A 19,836-nucleotide genomic window follows, 5' to 3' on the forward strand; every position below is an offset into this window, starting at 1 on the left:
ACACCACCAGACCTCATTATTCACCACCATACCTCACGAACAGCACCATACTCCAATGTACAGCACCAGACCTAACCCACACAGTACCAGGCCTCACCATACACCACCATTCCTCACCATACAACACCCCGCCTTATCTAGTCTTTGATTGGTATGCAACTACAGTATTCTATTATTTCTTCATCCTCCTGACTACCTTAGTTGTTATGGTTGCTGGAGCAGTATGGTGAATTTTGTGTCTCGGTCTTGAAGATGGTTGACTGAATCTGAGTGTTGTCTGGCTGTTGATAATTGGCTGAGTGTTGGATGTGCAGGGTTTAGCCAATGTCTGATGTTCCTTTGTAGTTATTTCTGTGGATTTTTTAAGTGTTGAAATACTAGGCAACATTTCTTACCTTCTGCTATGACCACGATGTTGCAAGAAGAATTGATATTGTCTCTCCTTCACCACAATGTTGAGTAATCTTGAGGTTATCTTGAGATGATTTCGGGGCTTTTTAGTGTCCCCGCGGCCCGGTCTTCGACCAGGCCTCCACCCCCAGGAAGCAGCCCGTGACAGCTGGCTAACACCCAGGTACCTATTTTACTGGTAGGTAACAGGGACATAGGGTGAAAGAAACTCTGCCCATTGTTTCTCGCCGGCGCCCGGGATCGAACCCGGGACCACAGGATCACAAGTCCAGTGTGCTGTCCACTCGGCCGACCGGCTCCGCAAACCGGATAGTTTGATAAAGATGTTTACAGAGACTGGTGTTACAGGTGGTGCTGAGGTTCTGCTACTCCCTCGACGCCACCAACATCAACGACGCCCCGCCCGCTCAACTGGCGGCCCATATACAGCAGTTAACACCTCTCCTACAGGTAAGGTTGTTGGAGGAGTGCCACTAACCCACACCTGCACGGTAAGACTGTTGGAGGAGTGGCACTAGCCCACACCTGCATGGTAAGGCTGTTGCAGGAGTGCCACTAGCCCACACCTGCACGATAAGGCTGTTGCAGGAGTGCCACTAGCCCACACCTGCACGGTAAGGCTGTTGCAGGAGTGGCACTAGCTCACACCTGCATGGTAAGGCTGTTGCAGGAGTGGCACTAGCCCACACCTGCATGGTAAGGCTGTTGCAGGAGTGCCACTAGCCCACACCTGCACGATAAGGCTGTTGCAGGAGTGCCACTAGCCCACACCTGCACGGTAAGGCTGTTGCAGGAGTGGCACTAGCTCACACCTGCATGGTAAGGCTGTTGGAGGAGTGGCACTAGCCCACACCTGCATGGTAAGGCTGTTGCAGGAGTGCCACTAGCCCACACCTGCACGATAAGGCTGTTGCAGGAGTGCCACTAGCCCACACCTGCACGGTAAGGCTGTTGCAGGAGTGGCACTAGCTCACACCTGCATGGTAAGGCTGTTGCAGGAGTGGCACTAGCCCACACCTGCATGGTAAGGCTGTTGCAGGAGTGCCACTAGCCCACACCTGCACGGTAAGGCTGTTGCAGGATCACCGCTAACCCACACCTGCATGGTAAGGTTGTTGCAGGAGTGCCAATAGCCCACACCTGCATGGTAAGGCTGTTGCAGGAGTGCCACTAGCCCACACCTGCACGATAAGGCTGTTGCAGGAGTGCCACTAGCCCACACCTGCACGGTAAGGCTGTTGCAGGAGTGGCACTAGCTCACACCTGCATGGTAAGGCTGTTGCAGGAGTGGCACTAGCCCACACCTGCATGGTAAGGCTGTTGCAGGAGTGCCACTAGCCCACACCTGCACGGTAAGGCTGTTGCAGGATCACCGCTAACCCACACCTGCATGGTAAGGTTGTTGCAGGAGTGCCAATAGCCCACACTTGTACGTTAAGGCGTCGTAGAATGAATGGTCAGCTGTGTTTGCAGGTTGATAACAGTGAGTGTTGCATGTATTGTTGCAGACGTATGCTGGAGTGATAGCAGTGCTGCAGGCCGGCTTCATCGGGGTGTGGGGAGAGTGGTACTCCACTGCTAACTATGGGAACAACGGTGTCGTCACCTCCCAGGACTGGTACAAGAGAACCCAGGTGGTGAACCAGCTGCTCCAGGCTCTTCCAGCATCCAGGTGGCTACCACTGTGATCCTTATCCTTCACAACATCCAGGTGGCTACCACTGTGATCCTTATCCTTCTCAACATCCAGGTGGCTACCACTGTGATCCTTATCCTTCTCAACATCCAGGTGGCTACCACTGTGATCCTTATCCTTCACAACATCCAGGTGGCTACCACTGTGATCCTTATCCTTCTCAACATCCAGGTGGCTACCACTGTGATACTTATCCTTCACAACATCCAGGTGGCTACCACTGTGATCCTTATCCTTCACAACATCCAGGTGGCTACCACTGTGATACTTATCCTTCACAACATCCAGGTGGCTACCACTGTGATCCTTATCCTTCACAACATCCAGGTGGCTACCACTGTGATACTTATCCTTCTCAACATCCAGGTGGCTACCACTGTGGTCCTTATCCTTCACAACATCCAGGTGGCTACCACTGTGATACTTATCCTTCACAACATCCAGGTGGCTACCACTGTGATCCTTATCCTTCACAACATCCAGGTGGCTACCACTGTGATCCTTATCCTTCTCAACATCCAGGTGGCTACCACTGTGATCCTTATCCTTCACAACATCCAGGTGGCTACCACTGTGATCCTTATCCTTCACAACATCCAGGTGGCTACCACTGTGATCCTTATCCTTCTCAACATTCTGGTAGACACATAAGAACACAGTAATGGACACATCCAGGTGGACACATAAGAACACAGTAATGGACACATCCAGGTGGACACATTAGAACACATCCAGGGGGACACATAACACAGTAATGGACACTGCTATACGGCCAAAATATTAGTCCATGAGAGGCAACTCTTATTTACATACACACAGACTCAGTTACATATATGTCTAACCTACGCTGGAAACAATTCCACGTCTATTATATTACCTGTTAATTTGTGGCATAAATCCACAAGACCGGACACCAGTATTGACCCAGATTTGTCTGGAACTGAAACTTATTCAATACATATATCCAATGTTTAGAGTCACATTTTGTGTTGATGTATTAATCAAGCCTATGTCCCCTTTTATACTCTTTTATTCATTAATGTACATTAATTATGTCACCTTATACTTTTAGTCTTTCAAGAGAATGTAAAATTCGGTGTTTTCAACATCTCCATAAGACAAGTTTCTTATTCCTTGGGTTAAATTTCTCAGCCGTCTGTGTACATGATCATGTGAACTTATGTCCACTGTGTAGTTGGGTGACCATTACTCAGCTGTATAATCCTCCTGAGGCCTAATACAGGCAAGGTAAGGAGGAAGCCTCGTGAGGCCCAACACAGGCAAGGTAAGGAGGAAGCCTCGTGAGGCCCAACACAGGCAAGGTAAGGAGGAAGCCTCGTGAGGCCTAACACAGGCAAGGTAAGGAGGAAGCCTCGTGAGGCCCAACACAGGCAAGGTAAGGAGGAAGCCTCCTGAGGCCCAACACAGGCAAGGTAAGGAGGAAGCCTCGTGAGGCCCAACACAGGCAAGGTAAGGAGGAAGCTTTACCATCACACTGAGGGCCACAGCGCTAGCAACACTACAAACCTGACATGACAGGGCTCATCCCGTCGAAACCTTTAAAATGCTGAACAATTTGGCAGATATTGTACCTGAATAAAATTCTGGGAGTCCTACTCTCCATGCCCGGCCTGAGGCCAGGCGTAACTTGTGATAGCTTGGTTCAACAGGCTGTTGCTTGGAGCGGCCCGCAGACACACATATCCACCACAGCCTGGTTGGTCGAGTTCTTCTTGCAAAAAAGTGTCCATTTTTTTCTGGAAGACTCTTCTTCTGGCAATATTTCTTACACTTGCTGGAAGTATGTTGAACAACTGAGGACCTCTGAAGTTCATAGTGTTCCCTGATGGTGTCTCTGGCACCTCTGCTCTTCGCTGGCTTTATTCTGCATTTCCTTCCATATAGCTCACTCAAGTATGTTATTATTTTCCTGCGTAAATTTGGGACCTGGCCCTCCAGTATTTTCCATGTGTCTATTATTTGATACCTCTCTCGTGTCCTTTCTAGAGAATACATTTTGAGAACTTTGAGACGATTCCAATAATTTCGGTGCTTCATCGTGTCTATGCCTGCTGTATATGTTCTTTGTATTCCCTCTATTTCAGTAATCTCGCTTTCTTTAAAAAGTCAGATTTAACTCAAACAAGGAGCAACGGCTTCAAGCTCGATAAACCACAATGTAGGACTGAGAACAGGAGATTTCACCCACAGGGTTATTAATCCATGAAACCGCCTACCCGCTGAAGCGGTAAATGCCAAATCACCACTGCAGTTTAAAATCCTCCTCGATAAAAATCCTCAGGACAAATGGGGACATCTTCGACAAGCCGTTGGCTTCTTGTCCTCGTCGAGGCCACAAGAGAGTTAGTGGTCCTCATATAATTTCCGATAGACGTCTTATTGCTGAAGCATCAGGAAATAAATTCCATTATGTCATTTCCTTTAATCAGTATATTTATGCTTTCATTTTTTGAATTAGATTCCTACTTATCTCGAGTTCAGACTTCACAACTTCAAGAATTTTGTGCGTAGCTCAAAACCCAACACTTTCAGCATTAAACTCTATCTGCCACTCTACAGTCTTGAAGATATTTTGTCTTCATGGCAATTTATTTCCCAGAGCTATTTATGTGGGCCAAAAAAATATCGTACTAGAAAATGGAATCGGCTCTCAAAGTGACGTACAGTCCCGTTTTCTATGTTCGGTCCTCTGGAAGGTTAGGACACGACACTTTAAACTGACCATTTTGACCATGTGTTTGATGCACCAGGCTATCAAAGGTTTTAATCCTTCATGAAGAAGGCTACACCAGTCTCCGTGGTGTAGTGGTAAGACGTTCCGCGAGCGCTTTGTCATGGGTTCGTATCCTGGTCGGGGAGGCTTTACTGCACGTAAATCCTTAACTGTATCCTCTGTTTAACTCAACAGTAAAATGAGTACTTGGTTGTAAAAACGATTCTTCTCGGCGGGGATCGTATTCCAGGGACCTGCCCGAAACGCTACGCGTACTAGTGGCTGTACAAGAATGTAACAACTCGTATATATCTAAAAAAAAAAAAAGTTCTTTGATTACATATAACTTGTGGTTTAAGAAAGTGTGCTGAACATTTGAGGCTCGCGTGTTCTTCAGTAGTGACTGATTTGATGAAAACGATCAGTGAAATCTAGCTATGGCAAGACTGTCGGATGTTCGGTAAGTCTCACATCTTCCAACATTTTTGTACAGTCTGTCACCGTCAAGTGATTACTGTACTAGATATGCTAGCGTGTTTGATGCATCAGGCTATCTAAGATTCGAATCCCTCATGAGGAAGAGTTATTTGGTTTTATATATATACATATAAATATATATATATATATATATATATATATATATATATATATATATATTTATATATATATATATATATATATATATATATATATATATATATATATATATATATATATATATATATATATATATATATATATATATATATATAGAACTTTAGAACACTTTCCCACCAGGAGACTCGAACCCTAGCCAGCACAGAAGCCTTCCAGCAACTGGCATAACAGGTACGCCTTAACCCGCTCCACCACCCGCTCAGACCCTTAAAGAGATGGTAATTTCGGAGTATTTAAATACACCAAAGATCACCACCTCCCAAGAGCACTAGAGCAAGTGAGGGGTCATTTAGACGTTAATTTCATCAAGTCCCTGTTAATATGGGAAGACACAGTGTCTATGCTTAAGGCACAACTCTCCTAAACACGAGAGTGAAGTATAGAACTTTAGAACACTTTCCCACCAGGAGACTCGAACCCTAGCCAGCACAGAAGCCTTCCAGCAACTGGCATAACAGGTACGCCTTAACCCGCTCCACCACCCGCTCAGACCCTTAAAGAGATGGTAATTTCGGAGTATTTAAATACACCAAAGATCACCACCTCCCAAGAGCACTAGAGCAAGTGAGGGGTCATTTAGACGTTAACTTCATCAAGTCCCTGTTAATATGGGAAGACACAGTGTCTATGCTTAAGGCACAACTCTCCTAAACACGAGAGTGAAGTATAGAACTTTAGAACACTTTCCCACCAGGAGACTCAAACCCTAGCCAGCACAGAAGCCTTCCAGCAACTGGCATAACAGGTACGCCTTAACCCGCTCCACCACCCGCTCAGACCCTTAAAGAGATGAAATTAACGTCTAAATGACCCCTCACTTGCTCTAGTGCTCTTGGGAGGTGGTGATCTTTGGTGTTTTTAAATACTCCGAAATTACCATCTCTTTATGGGTCTTAGCGGGTTAAGGCGTACCTGTTATGCCAGTTGCTGGAAGGCTTCTGTGCTGGCTAGGGTTCGAGTCTCCTGGTGGGAAAGTGTTCTAAAGTTCTATACTTCACTCTCGTGTTTAGGAGAGTTGTGCCTTAAGCATAGACACTGTGTCTTCCCATATTAACAGGGACTTGATGAAATTAACGTCTAAATGACCCATCACTTGCTCTAGTGCTCTTGGGAGGTGGTGATCTTTGGTGTTTTTAAATACTCCGAAATTACCATCTCTTTAAGGGTCTGAGCGGGTTAAGGCGTACCTGTTATGCCAGTTGCTGGAAGGCTTCTGTGCTGGCTAGGGTTCGAGTCTCCTGGTGGGAAAGTGTTCTAAAGTTCTATACTTCACTCTCGTGTTTAGGAGAGTTGTGCCTTAAGCATAGACACTGTGTCTTCCCATATTAACAGGGACTTGATGAAATTAACGTCTAAATGACCCCTCACTTGCTCTAGTGCTCTTGGGAGGTGGTGATCTTTGGTGTATTTAAATACTCCGAAATTACCATCTCTTTAAGGGTCTGAGCGGGTGGTGGAGCGGGTTAAGGCGTACCTGTTATGCCAGTTGCTGGAAGGCTTCTGTGCTGGCTAGGGTTCGAGTCTCCTGGTGGGAAAGTGTTCTAATGTTCTATACTTCACTCTCGTGTTTAGGAGAGTTGTGCCTTAAGCATAGACACTGTGTCTTCCCATATTAACAGGGACTTGATGAAATTAACGTCTAAATGACCCCTCACTTGCTCTAGTGCTCTTGGGAGGTGGTGATCTTTGGTGTTTTTAAATACTCCGAAATTACCATCTCTTTATGGGTCTTAGCGGGTTAAGGCGTACCTGTTATGCCAGTTGCTGGAAGGCTTCTGTGCTGGCTAGGGTTCGAGTCTCCTGGTGGGAAAGTGTTCTAAAGTTCTATACTTCACTCTCGTGTTTAGGAGAGTTGTGCCTTAAGCATAGACACTGTGTCTTCCCATATTAACAGGGACTTGATGAAATTAACGTCTAAATGACCCCTCACTTGCTCTAGTGCTCTTGGGAGGTGGTGATCTTTGGTGTATTTAAATACTCCGAAATTACCATCTCTTTAAGGGTCTGAGCGGGTGGTGGAGCGGGTTAAGGCGTACCTGTTATGCCAGTTGCTGGAAGGCTTCTGTGCTGGCTAGGGTTCGAGTCTCCTGGTGGGAAAGTGTTCTAAAGTTCTATACTTCACTCTCGTGTTTAGGAGAGTTGTGCCTTAAGCATAGACACTGTGTCTTCCCATATTAACAGGGACTTGATGAAATTAACGTCTAAATGACCCCTCACTTGCTCTAGTGCTCTTGGGAGGTGGTGATCTTTGGTGTATTTAAATACTCCAAAATTACCATCTCTTTAAGGGTCTGAGCGGGTGGTGGAGCGGGTTAAGGCGTACCTGTTATGCCAGTTGCTGGAAGGCTTCTGTGCTGGCTAGGGTTCGAGTCTCCTGGTGGGAAAGTGTTCTAAAGTTCTATACTTCACTCTCGTGTTTAGGAGAGTTGTGCCTTAAGCATAGACACTGTGTCTTCCCATATTAACAGGGACTTGATGAAATTAACGTCTAAATGACCCATCACTTGCTCTAGTGCTCTTGGGAGGTGGTGATCTTTGGTGTTTTTAAATACTCCGAAATTACCATCTCTTTAAGGGTCTGAGCGGGTTAAGGCGTACCTGTTATGCCAGTTGCTGGAAGGCTTCTGTGCTGGCTAGGGTTCGAGTCTCCTGGTGGGAAAGTGTTCTAAAGTTCTATACTTCACTCTCGTGTTTAGGAGAGTTGTGCCTTAAGCATAGACACTGTGTCTTCCCATATTAACAGGGACTTGATGAAATTAACGTCTAAATGACCCCTCACTTGCTCTAGTGCTCTTGGGAGGTGGTGATCTTTCGTGTTTTTAAATACTCCGAAATTACCATCTCTTTATGGGTCTGAGCGGGTTAAGGCGTACCTGTTATGCCAGTTGCTGGAAGGCTTCTGTGCTGGCTAGGGTTCGAGTCTCCTGGTGGGAAAGTGTTCTAAAGTTCTATACTTCACTCTCGTGTTTAGGAGAGTTGTGCCTTAAGCATAGACACTGTGTCTTCCCATATTAACAGGGACTTGATGAAATTAACGTCTAAATGACCCCTCACTTGCTCTAGTGCTCTTGGGAGGTGGTGATCTTTGGTGTATTTAAATACTCCGAAATTACCATCTCTTTAAGGGTCTGAGCGGGTGGTGGAGCGGGTTAAGGCGTACCTGTTATGCCAGTTGCTGGAAGGCTTCTGTGCTGGCTAGGGTTCGAGTCTCCTGGTGGGAAAGTGTTCTAAAGTTCTATACTTCACTCTCGTGTTTAGGAGAGTTGTGCCTTAAGCATAGACACTGTCTTCCCATATTAACAGGGACTTGATGAAATTAACGTCTAAATGACCCCTCACTTGCTCTAGTGCTCTTGGGAGGTGGTGATCTTTGGTGTATTTAAATACTCCAAAATTACCATCTCTTTAAGGGTCTGAGCGGGTGGTGGAGCGGGTTAAGGCGTACCTGTTATGCCAGTTGCTGGAAGGCTTCTGTGCTGGCTAGGGTTCGAGTCTCCTGGTGGGAAAGTGTTCTAAAGTTCTATACTTCACTCTCGTGTTTAGGAGAGTTGTGCCTTAAGCATAGACACTGTGTCTTCCCATATTAACAGGGACTTGATGAAATTAACGTCTAAATGACCCCTCACTTGCTCTAGTGCTCTTGGGAGGTGGTGATCTTTGGTGTTTTTAAATACTCCGAAATTACCATCTCTTTATGGGTCTGAGCGGGTTAAGGCGTACCTGTTATGCCAGTTGCTGGAAGGCTTCTGTGCTGGCTAGGGTTCGAGTCTCCTGGTGGGAAAGTGTTCTAAAGTTCTATACTTCACTCTCGTGTTTAGGAGAGTTGTGCCTTAAGCATAGACACTGTGTCTTCCCATATTAACAGGGACTTGATGAAATTAACGTCTAAATGACCCATCACTTGCTCTAGTGCTCTTGGGAGGTGGTGATCTTTGGTGTTTTTAAATACTCCGAAATTACCATCTCTTTAAGGGTCTGAGCGGGTTAAGGCGTACCTGTTATGCCAGTTGCTGGAAGGCTTCTGTGCTGGCTAGGGTTCGAGTCTCCTGGTGGGAAAGTGTTCTAAAGTTCTATACTTCACTCTCGTGTTTAGGAGAGTTGTGCCTTAAGCATAGACACTGTGTCTTCCCATATTAACAGGGACTTGATGAAATTAACGTCTAAATGACCCCTCACTTGCTCTAGTGCTCTTGGGAGGTGGTGATCTTTGGTGTATTTAAATACTCCGAAATTACCATCTCTTTAAGGGTCTGAGCGGGTGGTGGAGCGGGTTAAGGCGTACCTGTTATGCCAGTTGCTGGAAGGCTTCTGTGCTGGCTAGGGTTCGAGTCTCCTGGTGGGAAAGTGTTCTAAAGTTCTATACTTCACTCTCATGTTTAGGAGAGTTGTGCCTTAAGCATAGACACTGTGTCTTCCCATATTAACAGGGACTTGATGAAATTAACGTCTAAATGACCCCTCACTTGCTCTAGTGCTCTTGGGAGGTGGTGATCTTTGGTGTTTTTAAATACTCCGAAATTACCATCTCTTTATGGGTCTTAGCGGGTTAAGGCGTACCTGTTATGCCAGTTGCTGGAAGGCTTCTGTGCTGGCTAGGGTTCGAGTCTCCTGGTGGGAAAGTGTTCTAAAGTTCTATACTTCACTCTCGTGTTTAGGAGAGTTGTGCCTTAAGCATAGACACTGTGTCTTCCCATATTAACAGGGACTTGATGAAATTAACGTCTAAATGACCCCTCACTTGCTCTAGTGCTCTTGGGAGGTGGTGATCTTTGGTGTATTTAAATACTCCGAAATTACCATCTCTTTAAGGGTCTGAGCGGGTGGTGGAGCGGGTTAAGGCGTACCTGTTATGCCAGTTGCTGGAAGGCTTCTGTGCTGGCTAGGGTTCGAGTCTCCTGGTGGGAAAGTGTTCTAAAGTTCTATACTTCACTCTCGTGTTTAGGAGAGTTGTGCCTTAAGCATAGACACTGTGTCTTCCCATATTAACAGGGACTTGATGAAATTAACGTCTAAATGACCCCTCACTTGCTCTAGTGCTCTTGGGAGGTGGTGATCTTTGGTGTATTTAAATACTCCAAAATTACCATCTCTTTAAGGGTCTGAGCGGGTGGTGGAGCGGGTTAAGGCGTACCTGTTATGCCAGTTGCTGGAAGGCTTCTGTGCTGGCTAGGGTTCGAGTCTCCTGGTGGGAAAGTGTTCTAAAGTTCTATACTTCACTCTCGTGTTTAGGAGAGTTGTGCCTTAAGCATAGACACTGTGTCTTCCCATATTAACAGGGACTTGATGAAATTAACGTCTAAATGACCCCTCACTTGCTCTAGTGCTCTTGGGAGGTGGTGATCTTTGGTGTTTTTAAATACTCCGAAATTACCATCTCTTTATGGGTCTGAGCGGGTTAAGGCGTACCTGTTATGCCAGTTGCTGGAAGGCTTCTGTGCTGGCTAGGGTTCGAGTCTCCTGGTGGGAAAGTGTTCTAAAGTTCTATACTTCACTCTCGTGTTTAGGAGAGTTGTGCCTTAAGCATAGACACTGTGTCTTCCCATATTAACAGGGACTTGATGAAATTAACGTCTAAATGACCCATCACTTGCTCTAGTGCTCTTGGGAGGTGGTGATCTTTGGTGTTTTTAAATACTCCGAAATTACCATCTCTTTAAGGGTCTGAGCGGGTTAAGGCGTACCTGTTATGCCAGTTGCTGGAAGGCTTCTGTGCTGGCTAGGGTTCGAGTCTCCTGGTGGGAAAGTGTTCTAAAGTTCTATACTTCACTCTCGTGTTTAGGAGAGTTGTGCCTTAAGCATAGACACTGTGTCTTCCCATATTAACAGGGACTTGATGAAATTAACGTCTAAATGACCCCTCACTTGCTCTAGTGCTCTTGGGAGGTGGTGATCTTTGGTGTATTTAAATACTCCGAAATTACCATCTCTTTAAGGGTCTGAGCGGGTGGTGGAGCGGGTTAAGGCGTACCTGTTATGCCAGTTGCTGGAAGGCTTCTGTGCTGGCTAGGGTTCGAGTCTCCTGGTGGGAAAGTGTTCTAAAGTTCTATACTTCACTCTCGTGTTTAGGAGAGTTGTGCCTTAAGCATAGACACTGTGTCTTCCCATATTAACAGGGACTTGATGAAATTAACGTCTAAATGACCCCTCACTTGCTCTAGTGCTCTTGGGAGGTGGTGATCTTTGGTGTTTTAAATACTCCGAAATTACCATCTCTTTATGGGTCTTAGCGGGTTAAGGCGTACCTGTTATGCCAGTTGCTGGAAGGCTTCTGTGCTGGCTAGGGTTCGAGTTTCCTGGTGGGAAAGTGTTCTAAAGTTCTATACTTCACTCTCGTGTTTAGGAGAGTTGTGCCTTAAGCATAGACACTGTGTCTTCCCATATTAACAGGGACTTGATGAAATTAACGTCTAAATGACCCCTCACTTGCTCTAGTGCTCTTGGGAGGTGGTGATCTTTGGTGTATTTAAATACTCCGAAATTACCATCTCTTTAAGGGTCTGAGCGGGTGGTGGAGCGGGTTAAGGCGTACCTGTTATGCCAGTTGCTGGAAGGCTTCTGTGCTGGCTAGGGTTCGAGTCTCCTGGTGGGAAAGTGTTCTAAAGTTCTATACTTCACTCTCGTGTTTAGGAGAGTTGTGCCTTAAGCATAGACACTGTGTCTTCCCATATTAACAGGGACTTGATGAAATTAACGTCTAAATGACCCCTCACTTGCTCTAGTGCTCTTGGGAGGTGGTGATCTTTGGTGTATTTAAATACTCCAAAATTACCATCTCTTTAAGGGTCTGAGCGGGTGGTGGAGCGGGTTAAGGCGTACCTGTTATGCCAGTTGCTGGAAGGCTTCTGTGCTGGCTAGGGTTCGAGTCTCCTGGTGGGAAAGTGTTCTAAAGTTCTATACTTCACTCTCGTGTTTAGGAGAGTTGTGCCTTAAGCATAGACACTGTGTCTTCCCATATTAACAGGGACTTGATGAAATTAACGTCTAAATGACCCCTCACTTGCTCTAGTGCTCTTGGGAGGTGGTGATCTTTGGTGTTTTTAAATACTCCGAAATTACCATCTCTTTATGGGTCTGAGCGGGTTAAGGCGTACCTGTTATGCCAGTTGCTGGAAGGCTTCTGTGCTGGCTAGGGTTCGAGTCTCCTGGTGGGAAAGTGTTCTAAAGTTCTATACTTCACTCTCGTGTTTAGGAGAGTTGTGCCTTAAGCATAGACACTGTGTCTTCCCATATTAACAGGGACTTGATGAAATTAACGTCTAAATGACCCATCACTTGCTCTAGTGCTCTTGGGAGGTGGTGATCTTTGGTGTTTTTAAATACTCCGAAATTACCATCTCTTTAAGGGTCTGAGCGGGTTAAGGCGTACCTGTTATGCCAGTTGCTGGAAGGCTTCTGTGCTGGCTAGGGTTCGAGTCTCCTGGTGGGAAAGTGTTCTAAAGTTCTATACTTCACTCTCGTGTTTAGGAGAGTTGTGCCTTAAGCATAGACACTGTGTCTTCCCATATTAACAGGGACTTGATGAAATTAACGTCTAAATGACCCCTCACTTGCTCTAGTGCTCTTGGGAGGTGGTGATCTTTGGTGTATTTAAATACTCCGAAATTACCATCTCTTTAAGGGTCTGAGCGGGTGGTGGAGCGGGTTAAGGCGTACCTGTTATGCCAGTTGCTGGAAGGCTTCTGTGCTGGCTAGGGTTCGAGTCTCCTGGTGGGAAAGTGTTCTAAAGTTCTATACTTCACTCTCATGTTTAGGAGAGTTGTGCCTTAAGCATAGACACTGTGTCTTCCCATATTAACAGGGACTTGATGAAATTAACGTCTAAATGACCCCTCACTTGCTCTAGTGCTCTTGGGAGGTGGTGATCTTTGGTGTTTTTAAATACTCCGAAATTACCATCTCTTTATGGGTCTTAGCGGGTTAAGGCGTACCTGTTATGCCAGTTGCTGGAAGGCTTCTGTGCTGGCTAGGGTTCGAGTCTCCTGGTGGGAAAGTGTTCTAAAGTTCTATACTTCACTCTCGTGTTTAGGAGAGTTGTGCCTTAAGCATAGACACTGTGTCTTCCCATATTAACAGGGACTTGATGAAATTAACGTCTAAATGACCCCTCACTTGCTCTAGTGCTCTTGGGAGGTGGTGATCTTTGGTGTATTTAAATACTCCGAAATTACCATCTCTTTAAGGGTCTGAGCGGGTGGTGGAGCGGGTTAAGGCGTACCTGTTATGCCAGTTGCTGGAAGGCTTCTGTGCTGGCTAGGGTTCGAGTCTCCTGGTGGGAAAGTGTTCTAAAGTTCTATACTTCACTCTCGTGTTTAGGAGAGTTGTGCCTTAAGCATAGACACTGTGTCTTCCCATATTAACAGGGACTTGATGAAATTAACGTCTAAATGACCCCTCACTTGCTCTAGTGCTCTTGGGAGGTGGTGATCTTTGGTGTATTTAAATACTCCAAAATTACCATCTCTTTAAGGGTCTGAGCGGGTGGTGGAGCGGGTTAAGGCGTACCTGTTATGCCAGTTGCTGGAAGGCTTCTGTGCTGGCTAGGGTTCGAGTCTCCTGGTGGGAAAGTGTTCTAAAGTTCTATACTTCACTCTCGTGTTTAGGAGAGTTGTGCCTTAAGCATAGACACTGTGTCTTCCCATATTAACAGGGACTTGATGAAATTAACGTCTAAATGACCCCTCACTTGCTCTAGTGCTCTTGGGAGGTGGTGATCTTTGGTGTTTTTAAATACTCCGAAATTACCATCTCTTTATGGGTCTTAGCGGGTTAAGGCGTACCTGTTATGCCAGTTGCTGGAAGGCTTCTGTGCTGGCTAGGGTTCGAGTCTCCTGGTGGGAAAGTGTTCTAAAGTTCTATACTTCACTCTCGTGTTTAGGAGAGTTGTGCCTTAAGCATAGACACTGTGTCTTCCCATATTAACAGGGACTTGATGAAATTAACGTCTAAATGACCCCTCACTTGCTCTAGTGCTCTTGGGAGGTGGTGATCTTTGGTGTTTTTAAATACTCCGAAATTACCATCTCTTTATGGGTCTTAGCGGGTTAAGGCGTACCTGTTATGCCAGTTGCTGGAAGGCTTCTGTGCTGGCTAGGGTTCGAGTCTCCTGGTGGGAAAGTGTTCTAAAGTTCTATACTTCACTCTCGTGTTTAGGAGAGTTGTGCCTTAAGCATAGACACTGTGTCTTCCCATATTAACAGGGACTTGATGAAATTAACGTCTAAATGACCCCTCACTTGCTCTAGTGCTCTTGGGAGGTGGTGATCTTTGGTGTATTTAAATACTCCGAAATTACCATCTCTTTAAGGGTCTGAGCGGGTGGTGGAGCGGGTTAAGGCGTACCTGTTATGCCAGTTGCTGGAAGGCTTCTGTGCTGGCTAGGGTTCGAGTCTCCTGGTGGGAAAGTGTTCTAAAGTTCTATACTTCACTCTCGTGTTTAGGAGAGTTGTGCCTTAAGCATAGACACTGTGTCTTCCCATATTAACAGGGACTTGATGAAATTAACGTCTAAATGACCCCTCACTTGCTCTAGTGCTCTTGGGAGGTGGTGATCTTTGGTGTATTTAAATACTCCAAAATTACCATCTCTTTAAGGGTCTGAGCGGGTGGTGGAGCGGGTTAAGGCGTACCTGTTATGCCAGTTGCTGGAAGGCTTCTGTGCTGGCTAGGGTTCGAGTCTCCTGGTGGGAAAGTGTTCTAAAGTTCTATACTTCACTCTCGTGTTTAGGAGAGTTGTGCCTTAAGCATAGACACTGTGTCTTCCCATATTAACAGGGACTTGATGAAATTAACGTCTAAATGACCCCTCACTTGCTCTAGTGCTCTTGGGAGGTGGTGATCTTTGGTGTTTTTAAATACTCCGAAATTACCATCTCTTTATGGGTCTGAGCGGGTTAAGGCGTACCTGTTATGCCAGTTGCTGGAAGGCTTCTGTGCTGGCTAGGGTTCGAGTCTCCTGGTGGGAAAGTGTTCTAAAGTTCTATACTTCACTCTCGTGTTTAGGAGAGTTGTGCCTTAAGCATAGACACTGTGTCTTCCCATATTAACAGGGACTTGATGAAATTAACGTCTAAATGACCCATCACTTGCTCTAGTGCTCTTGGGAGGTGGTGATCTTTGGTGTTTTTAAATACTCCGAAATTACCATCTCTTTAAGGGTCTGAGCGGGTTAAGGCGTACCTGTTATGCCAGTTGCTGGAAGGCTTCTGTGCTGGCTAGGGTTCGAGTCTCCTGGTGGGAAAGTGTTCTAAAGTTCTATACTTCACTCTCGTGTTTAGGAGAGTTGTGCCTTAAGCATAGACACTGTGTCTTCCCATATTAACAGGGACTTGATGAAATTAACGTCTAAATGACCCCTCACTTGCTCTAGTGCTCTTGGGAGGTGGTGATCTTTGGTGTATTTAAATACTCCGAAATTACCATCTCTTTAAGGGTCTGAGCGGGTGGTGGAGCGGGTTAAGGCGTACCTGTTATGCCAGTTGCTGGAAGGCTTCTGTGCTGGCTAGGGTTCGAGTCTCCTGGTGGGAAAGTGTTCTAAAGTTCTATACTTCACTCTCGTGTTTAGGAGAGTTGTGCCTTAAGCATAGACACTGTGTCTTCCCATATTAACAGGGACTTGATGAAATTAACGTCTAAATGACCCCTCACTTGCTCTAGTGCTCTTGGGAGGTGGTGATCTTTGGTGTTTTTAAATACTCCGAAATTACCATCTCTTTATGGGTCTTAGCGGGTTAAGGCGTACCTGTTATGCCAGTTGCTGGAAGGCTTCTGTGCTGGCTAGGGTTCGAGTCTCCTGGTGGGAAAGTGTTCTAAAGTTCTATACTTCACTCTCGTGTTTAGGAGAGTTGTGCCTTAAGCATAGACACTGTGTCTTCCCATATTAACAGGGACTTGATGAAATTAACGTCTAAATGACCCATCACTTGCTCTAGTGCTCTTGGGAGGTGGTGATCTTTGGTGTTTTTAAATACTCCGAAATTACCATCTCTTTAAGGGTCTGAGCGGGTTAAGGCGTACCTGTTATGCCAGTTGCTGGAAGGCTTCTGTGCTGGCTAGGGTTCGAGTCTCCTGGTGGGAAAGTGTTCTAAAGTTCTATACTTCACTCTCGTGTTTAGGAGAGTTGTGCCTTAAGCATAGACACTGTGTCTTCCCATATTAACAGGGACTTGATGAAATTAACGTCTAAATGACCCCTCACTTGCTCTAGTGCTCTTGGGAGGTGGTGATCTTTGGTGTATTTAAATACTCCGAAATTACCATCTCTTTAAGGGTCTGAGCGGGTGGTGGAGCGGGTTAAGGCGTACCTGTTATGCCAGTTGCTGGAAGGCTTCTGTGCTGGCTAGGGTTCGAGTCTCCTGGTGGGAAAGTGTTCTAATGTTCTATACTTCACTCTCGTGTTTAGGAGAGTTGTGCCTTAAGCATAGACACTGTGTCTTCCCATATTAACAGGGACTTGATGAAATTAACGTCTAAATGACCCCTCACTTGCTCTAGTGCTCTTGGGAGGTGGTGATCTTTGGTGTTTTTAAATACTCCGAAATTACCATCTCTTTATGGGTCTTAGCGGGTTAAGGCGTACCTGTTATGCCAGTTGCTGGAAGGCTTCTGTGCTGGCTAGGGTTCGAGTCTCCTGGTGGGAAAGTGTTCTAAAGTTCTATACTTCACTCTCGTGTTTAGGAGAGTTGTGCCTTAAGCATAGACACTGTGTCTTCCCATATTAACAGGGACTTGATGAAATTAACGTCTAAATGACCCCTCACTTGCTCTAGTGCTCTTGGGAGGTGGTGATCTTTGGTGTATTTAAATACTCCGAAATTACCATCTCTTTAAGGGTCTGAGCGGGTGGTGGAGCGGGTTAAGGCGTACCTGTTATGCCAGTTGCTGGAAGGCTTCTGTGCTGGCTAGGGTTCGAGTCTCCTGGTGGGAAAGTGTTCTAAAGTTCTATACTTCACTCTCGTGTTTAGGAGAGTTGTGCCTTAAGCATAGACACTGTGTCTTCCCATATTAACAGGGACTTGATGAAATTAACGTCTAAATGACCCCTCACTTGCTCTAGTGCTCTTGGGAGGTGGTGATCTTTGGTGTATTTAAATACTCCAAAATTACCATCTCTTTAAGGGTCTGAGCGGGTGGTGGAGCGGGTTAAGGCGTACCTGTTATGCCAGTTGCTGGAAGGCTTCTGTGCTGGCTAGGGTTCGAGTCTCCTGGTGGGAAAGTGTTCTAAAGTTCTATACTTCACTCTCGTGTTTAGGAGAGTTGTGCCTTAAGCATAGACACTGTGTCTTCCCATATTAACAGGGACTTGATGAAATTAACGTCTAAATGACCCATCACTTGCTCTAGTGCTCTTGGGAGGTGGTGATCTTTGGTGTTTTTAAATACTCCGAAATTACCATCTCTTTAAGGGTCTGAGCGGGTTAAGGCGTACCTGTTATGCCAGTTGCTGGAAGGCTTCTGTGCTGGCTAGGGTTCGAGTCTCCTGGTGGGAAAGTGTTCTAAAGTTCTATACTTCACTCTCGTGTTTAGGAGAGTTGTGCCTTAAGCATAGACACTGTGTCTTCCCATATTAACAGGGACTTGATGAAATTAACGTCTAAATGACCCCTCACTTGCTCTAGTGCTCTTGGGAGGTGGTGATCTTTCGTGTTTTTAAATACTCCGAAATTACCATCTCTTTATGGGTCTGAGCGGGTTAAGGCGTACCTGTTATGCCAGTTGCTGGAAGGCTTCTGTGCTGGCTAGGGTTCGAGTCTCCTGGTGGGAAAGTGTTCTAAAGTTCTATACTTCACTCTCGTGTTTAGGAGAGTTGTGCCTTAAGCATAGACACTGTGTCTTCCCATATTAACAGGGACTTGATGAAATTAACGTCTAAATGACCCCTCACTTGCTCTAGTGCTCTTGGGAGGTGGTGATCTTTGGTGTATTTAAATACTCCGAAATTACCATCTCTTTAAGGGTCTGAGCGGGTGGTGGAGCGGGTTAAGGCGTACCTGTTATTCCAGTTGCTGGAAGGCTTCTGTGCTGGCTAGGGTTCGAGTCTCCTGGTGGGAAAGTGTTCTAAAGTTCTATACTTCACTCTCGTGTTTAGGAGAGTTGTGCCTTAAGCATAGACACTGTGTCTTCCCATATTAACAGGGACTTGATGAAATTAACGTCTAAATGACCCCTCACTTGCTCTAGTGCTCTTGGGAGGTGGTGATCTTTGGTGTATTTAAATACTCCAAAATTACCATCTCTTTAAGGGTCTGAGCGGGTGGTGGAGCGGGTTAAGGCGTACCTGTTATGCCAGTTGCTGGAAGGCTTCTGTGCTGGCTAGGGTTCGAGTCTCCTGGTGGGAAAGTGTTCTAAAGTTCTATACTTCACTCTCGTGTTTAGGAGAGTTGTGCCTTAAGCATAGACACTGTGTCTTCCCATATTAACAGGGACTTGATGAAATTAACGTCTAAATGACCCCTCACTTGCTCTAGTGCTCTTGGGAGGTGGTGATCTTTGGTGTATTTAAATACTCCAAAATTACCATCTCTTTAAGGGTCTGAGCGGGTGGTGGAGCGGGTTAAGGCGTACCTGTTATGCCAGTTGCTGGAAGGCTTCTGTGCTGGCTAGGGTTCGAGTCTCCTGGTGGGAAAGTGTTCTAAAGTTCTATACTTCACTCTCGTGTTTAGGAGAGTTGTGCCTTAAGCATAGACACTGTGTCTTCCCATATTAACAGGGACTTGATGAAATTAACGTCTAAATGACCCCTCACTTGCTCTAGTGCTCTTGGGAGGTGGTGATCTTTCGTGTTTTTAAATACTCCGAAATTACCATCTCTTTATGGGTCTGAGCGGGTTAAGGCGTACCTGTTATGCCAGTTGCTGGAAGGCTTCTGTGCTGGCTAGGGTTCGAGTCTCCTGGTGGGAAAGTGTTCTAAAGTTCTATACTTCACTCTCGTGTTTAGGAGAGTTGTGCCTTAAGCATAGACACTGTGTCTTCCCATATTAACAGGGACTTGATGAAATTAACGTCTAAATGACCCCTCACTTGCTCTAGTGCTCTTGGGAGGTGGTGATCTTTGGTGTATTTAAATACTCCGAAATTACCATCTCTTTAAGGGTCTGAGCGGGTGGTGGAGCGGGTTAAGGCGTACCTGTTATTCCAGTTGCTGGAAGGCTTCTGTGCTGGCTAGGGTTCGAGTCTCCTGGTGGGAAAGTGTTCTAAAGTTCTATACTTCACTCTCGTGTTTAGGAGAGTTGTGCCTTAAGCATAGACACTGTGTCTTCCCATATTAACAGGGACTTGATGAAATTAACGTCTAAATGACCCCTCACTTGCTCTAGTGCTCTTGGGAGGTGGTGATCTTTGG

General features: G+C 45.8%; 1 protein-coding gene across 1 annotated transcript in view; it reads left to right on the top strand.

Annotated features, from left to right (window-relative positions):
• Nucleotides 1–19,836, top strand: part of LOC123748383 (uncharacterized) — a 224,964-nt gene that overhangs the window by 146,589 nt on the left and 58,539 nt on the right. The window contains exons 6-7 of the mRNA XM_069323966.1: nt 760–861; nt 1,920–2,083. Coding sequence (XP_069180067.1) covers nt 760–861; nt 1,920–2,083 — 266 coding nt within the window. The remainder of the gene's footprint in view (nt 1–759; nt 862–1,919; nt 2,084–19,836) is intronic.

This window comes from Procambarus clarkii, chromosome 2, assembly GCF_040958095.1.
Source record: "Procambarus clarkii isolate CNS0578487 chromosome 2, FALCON_Pclarkii_2.0, whole genome shotgun sequence".
Classification (NCBI taxonomy): domain Eukaryota; kingdom Metazoa; phylum Arthropoda; class Malacostraca; order Decapoda; family Cambaridae; genus Procambarus; species Procambarus clarkii.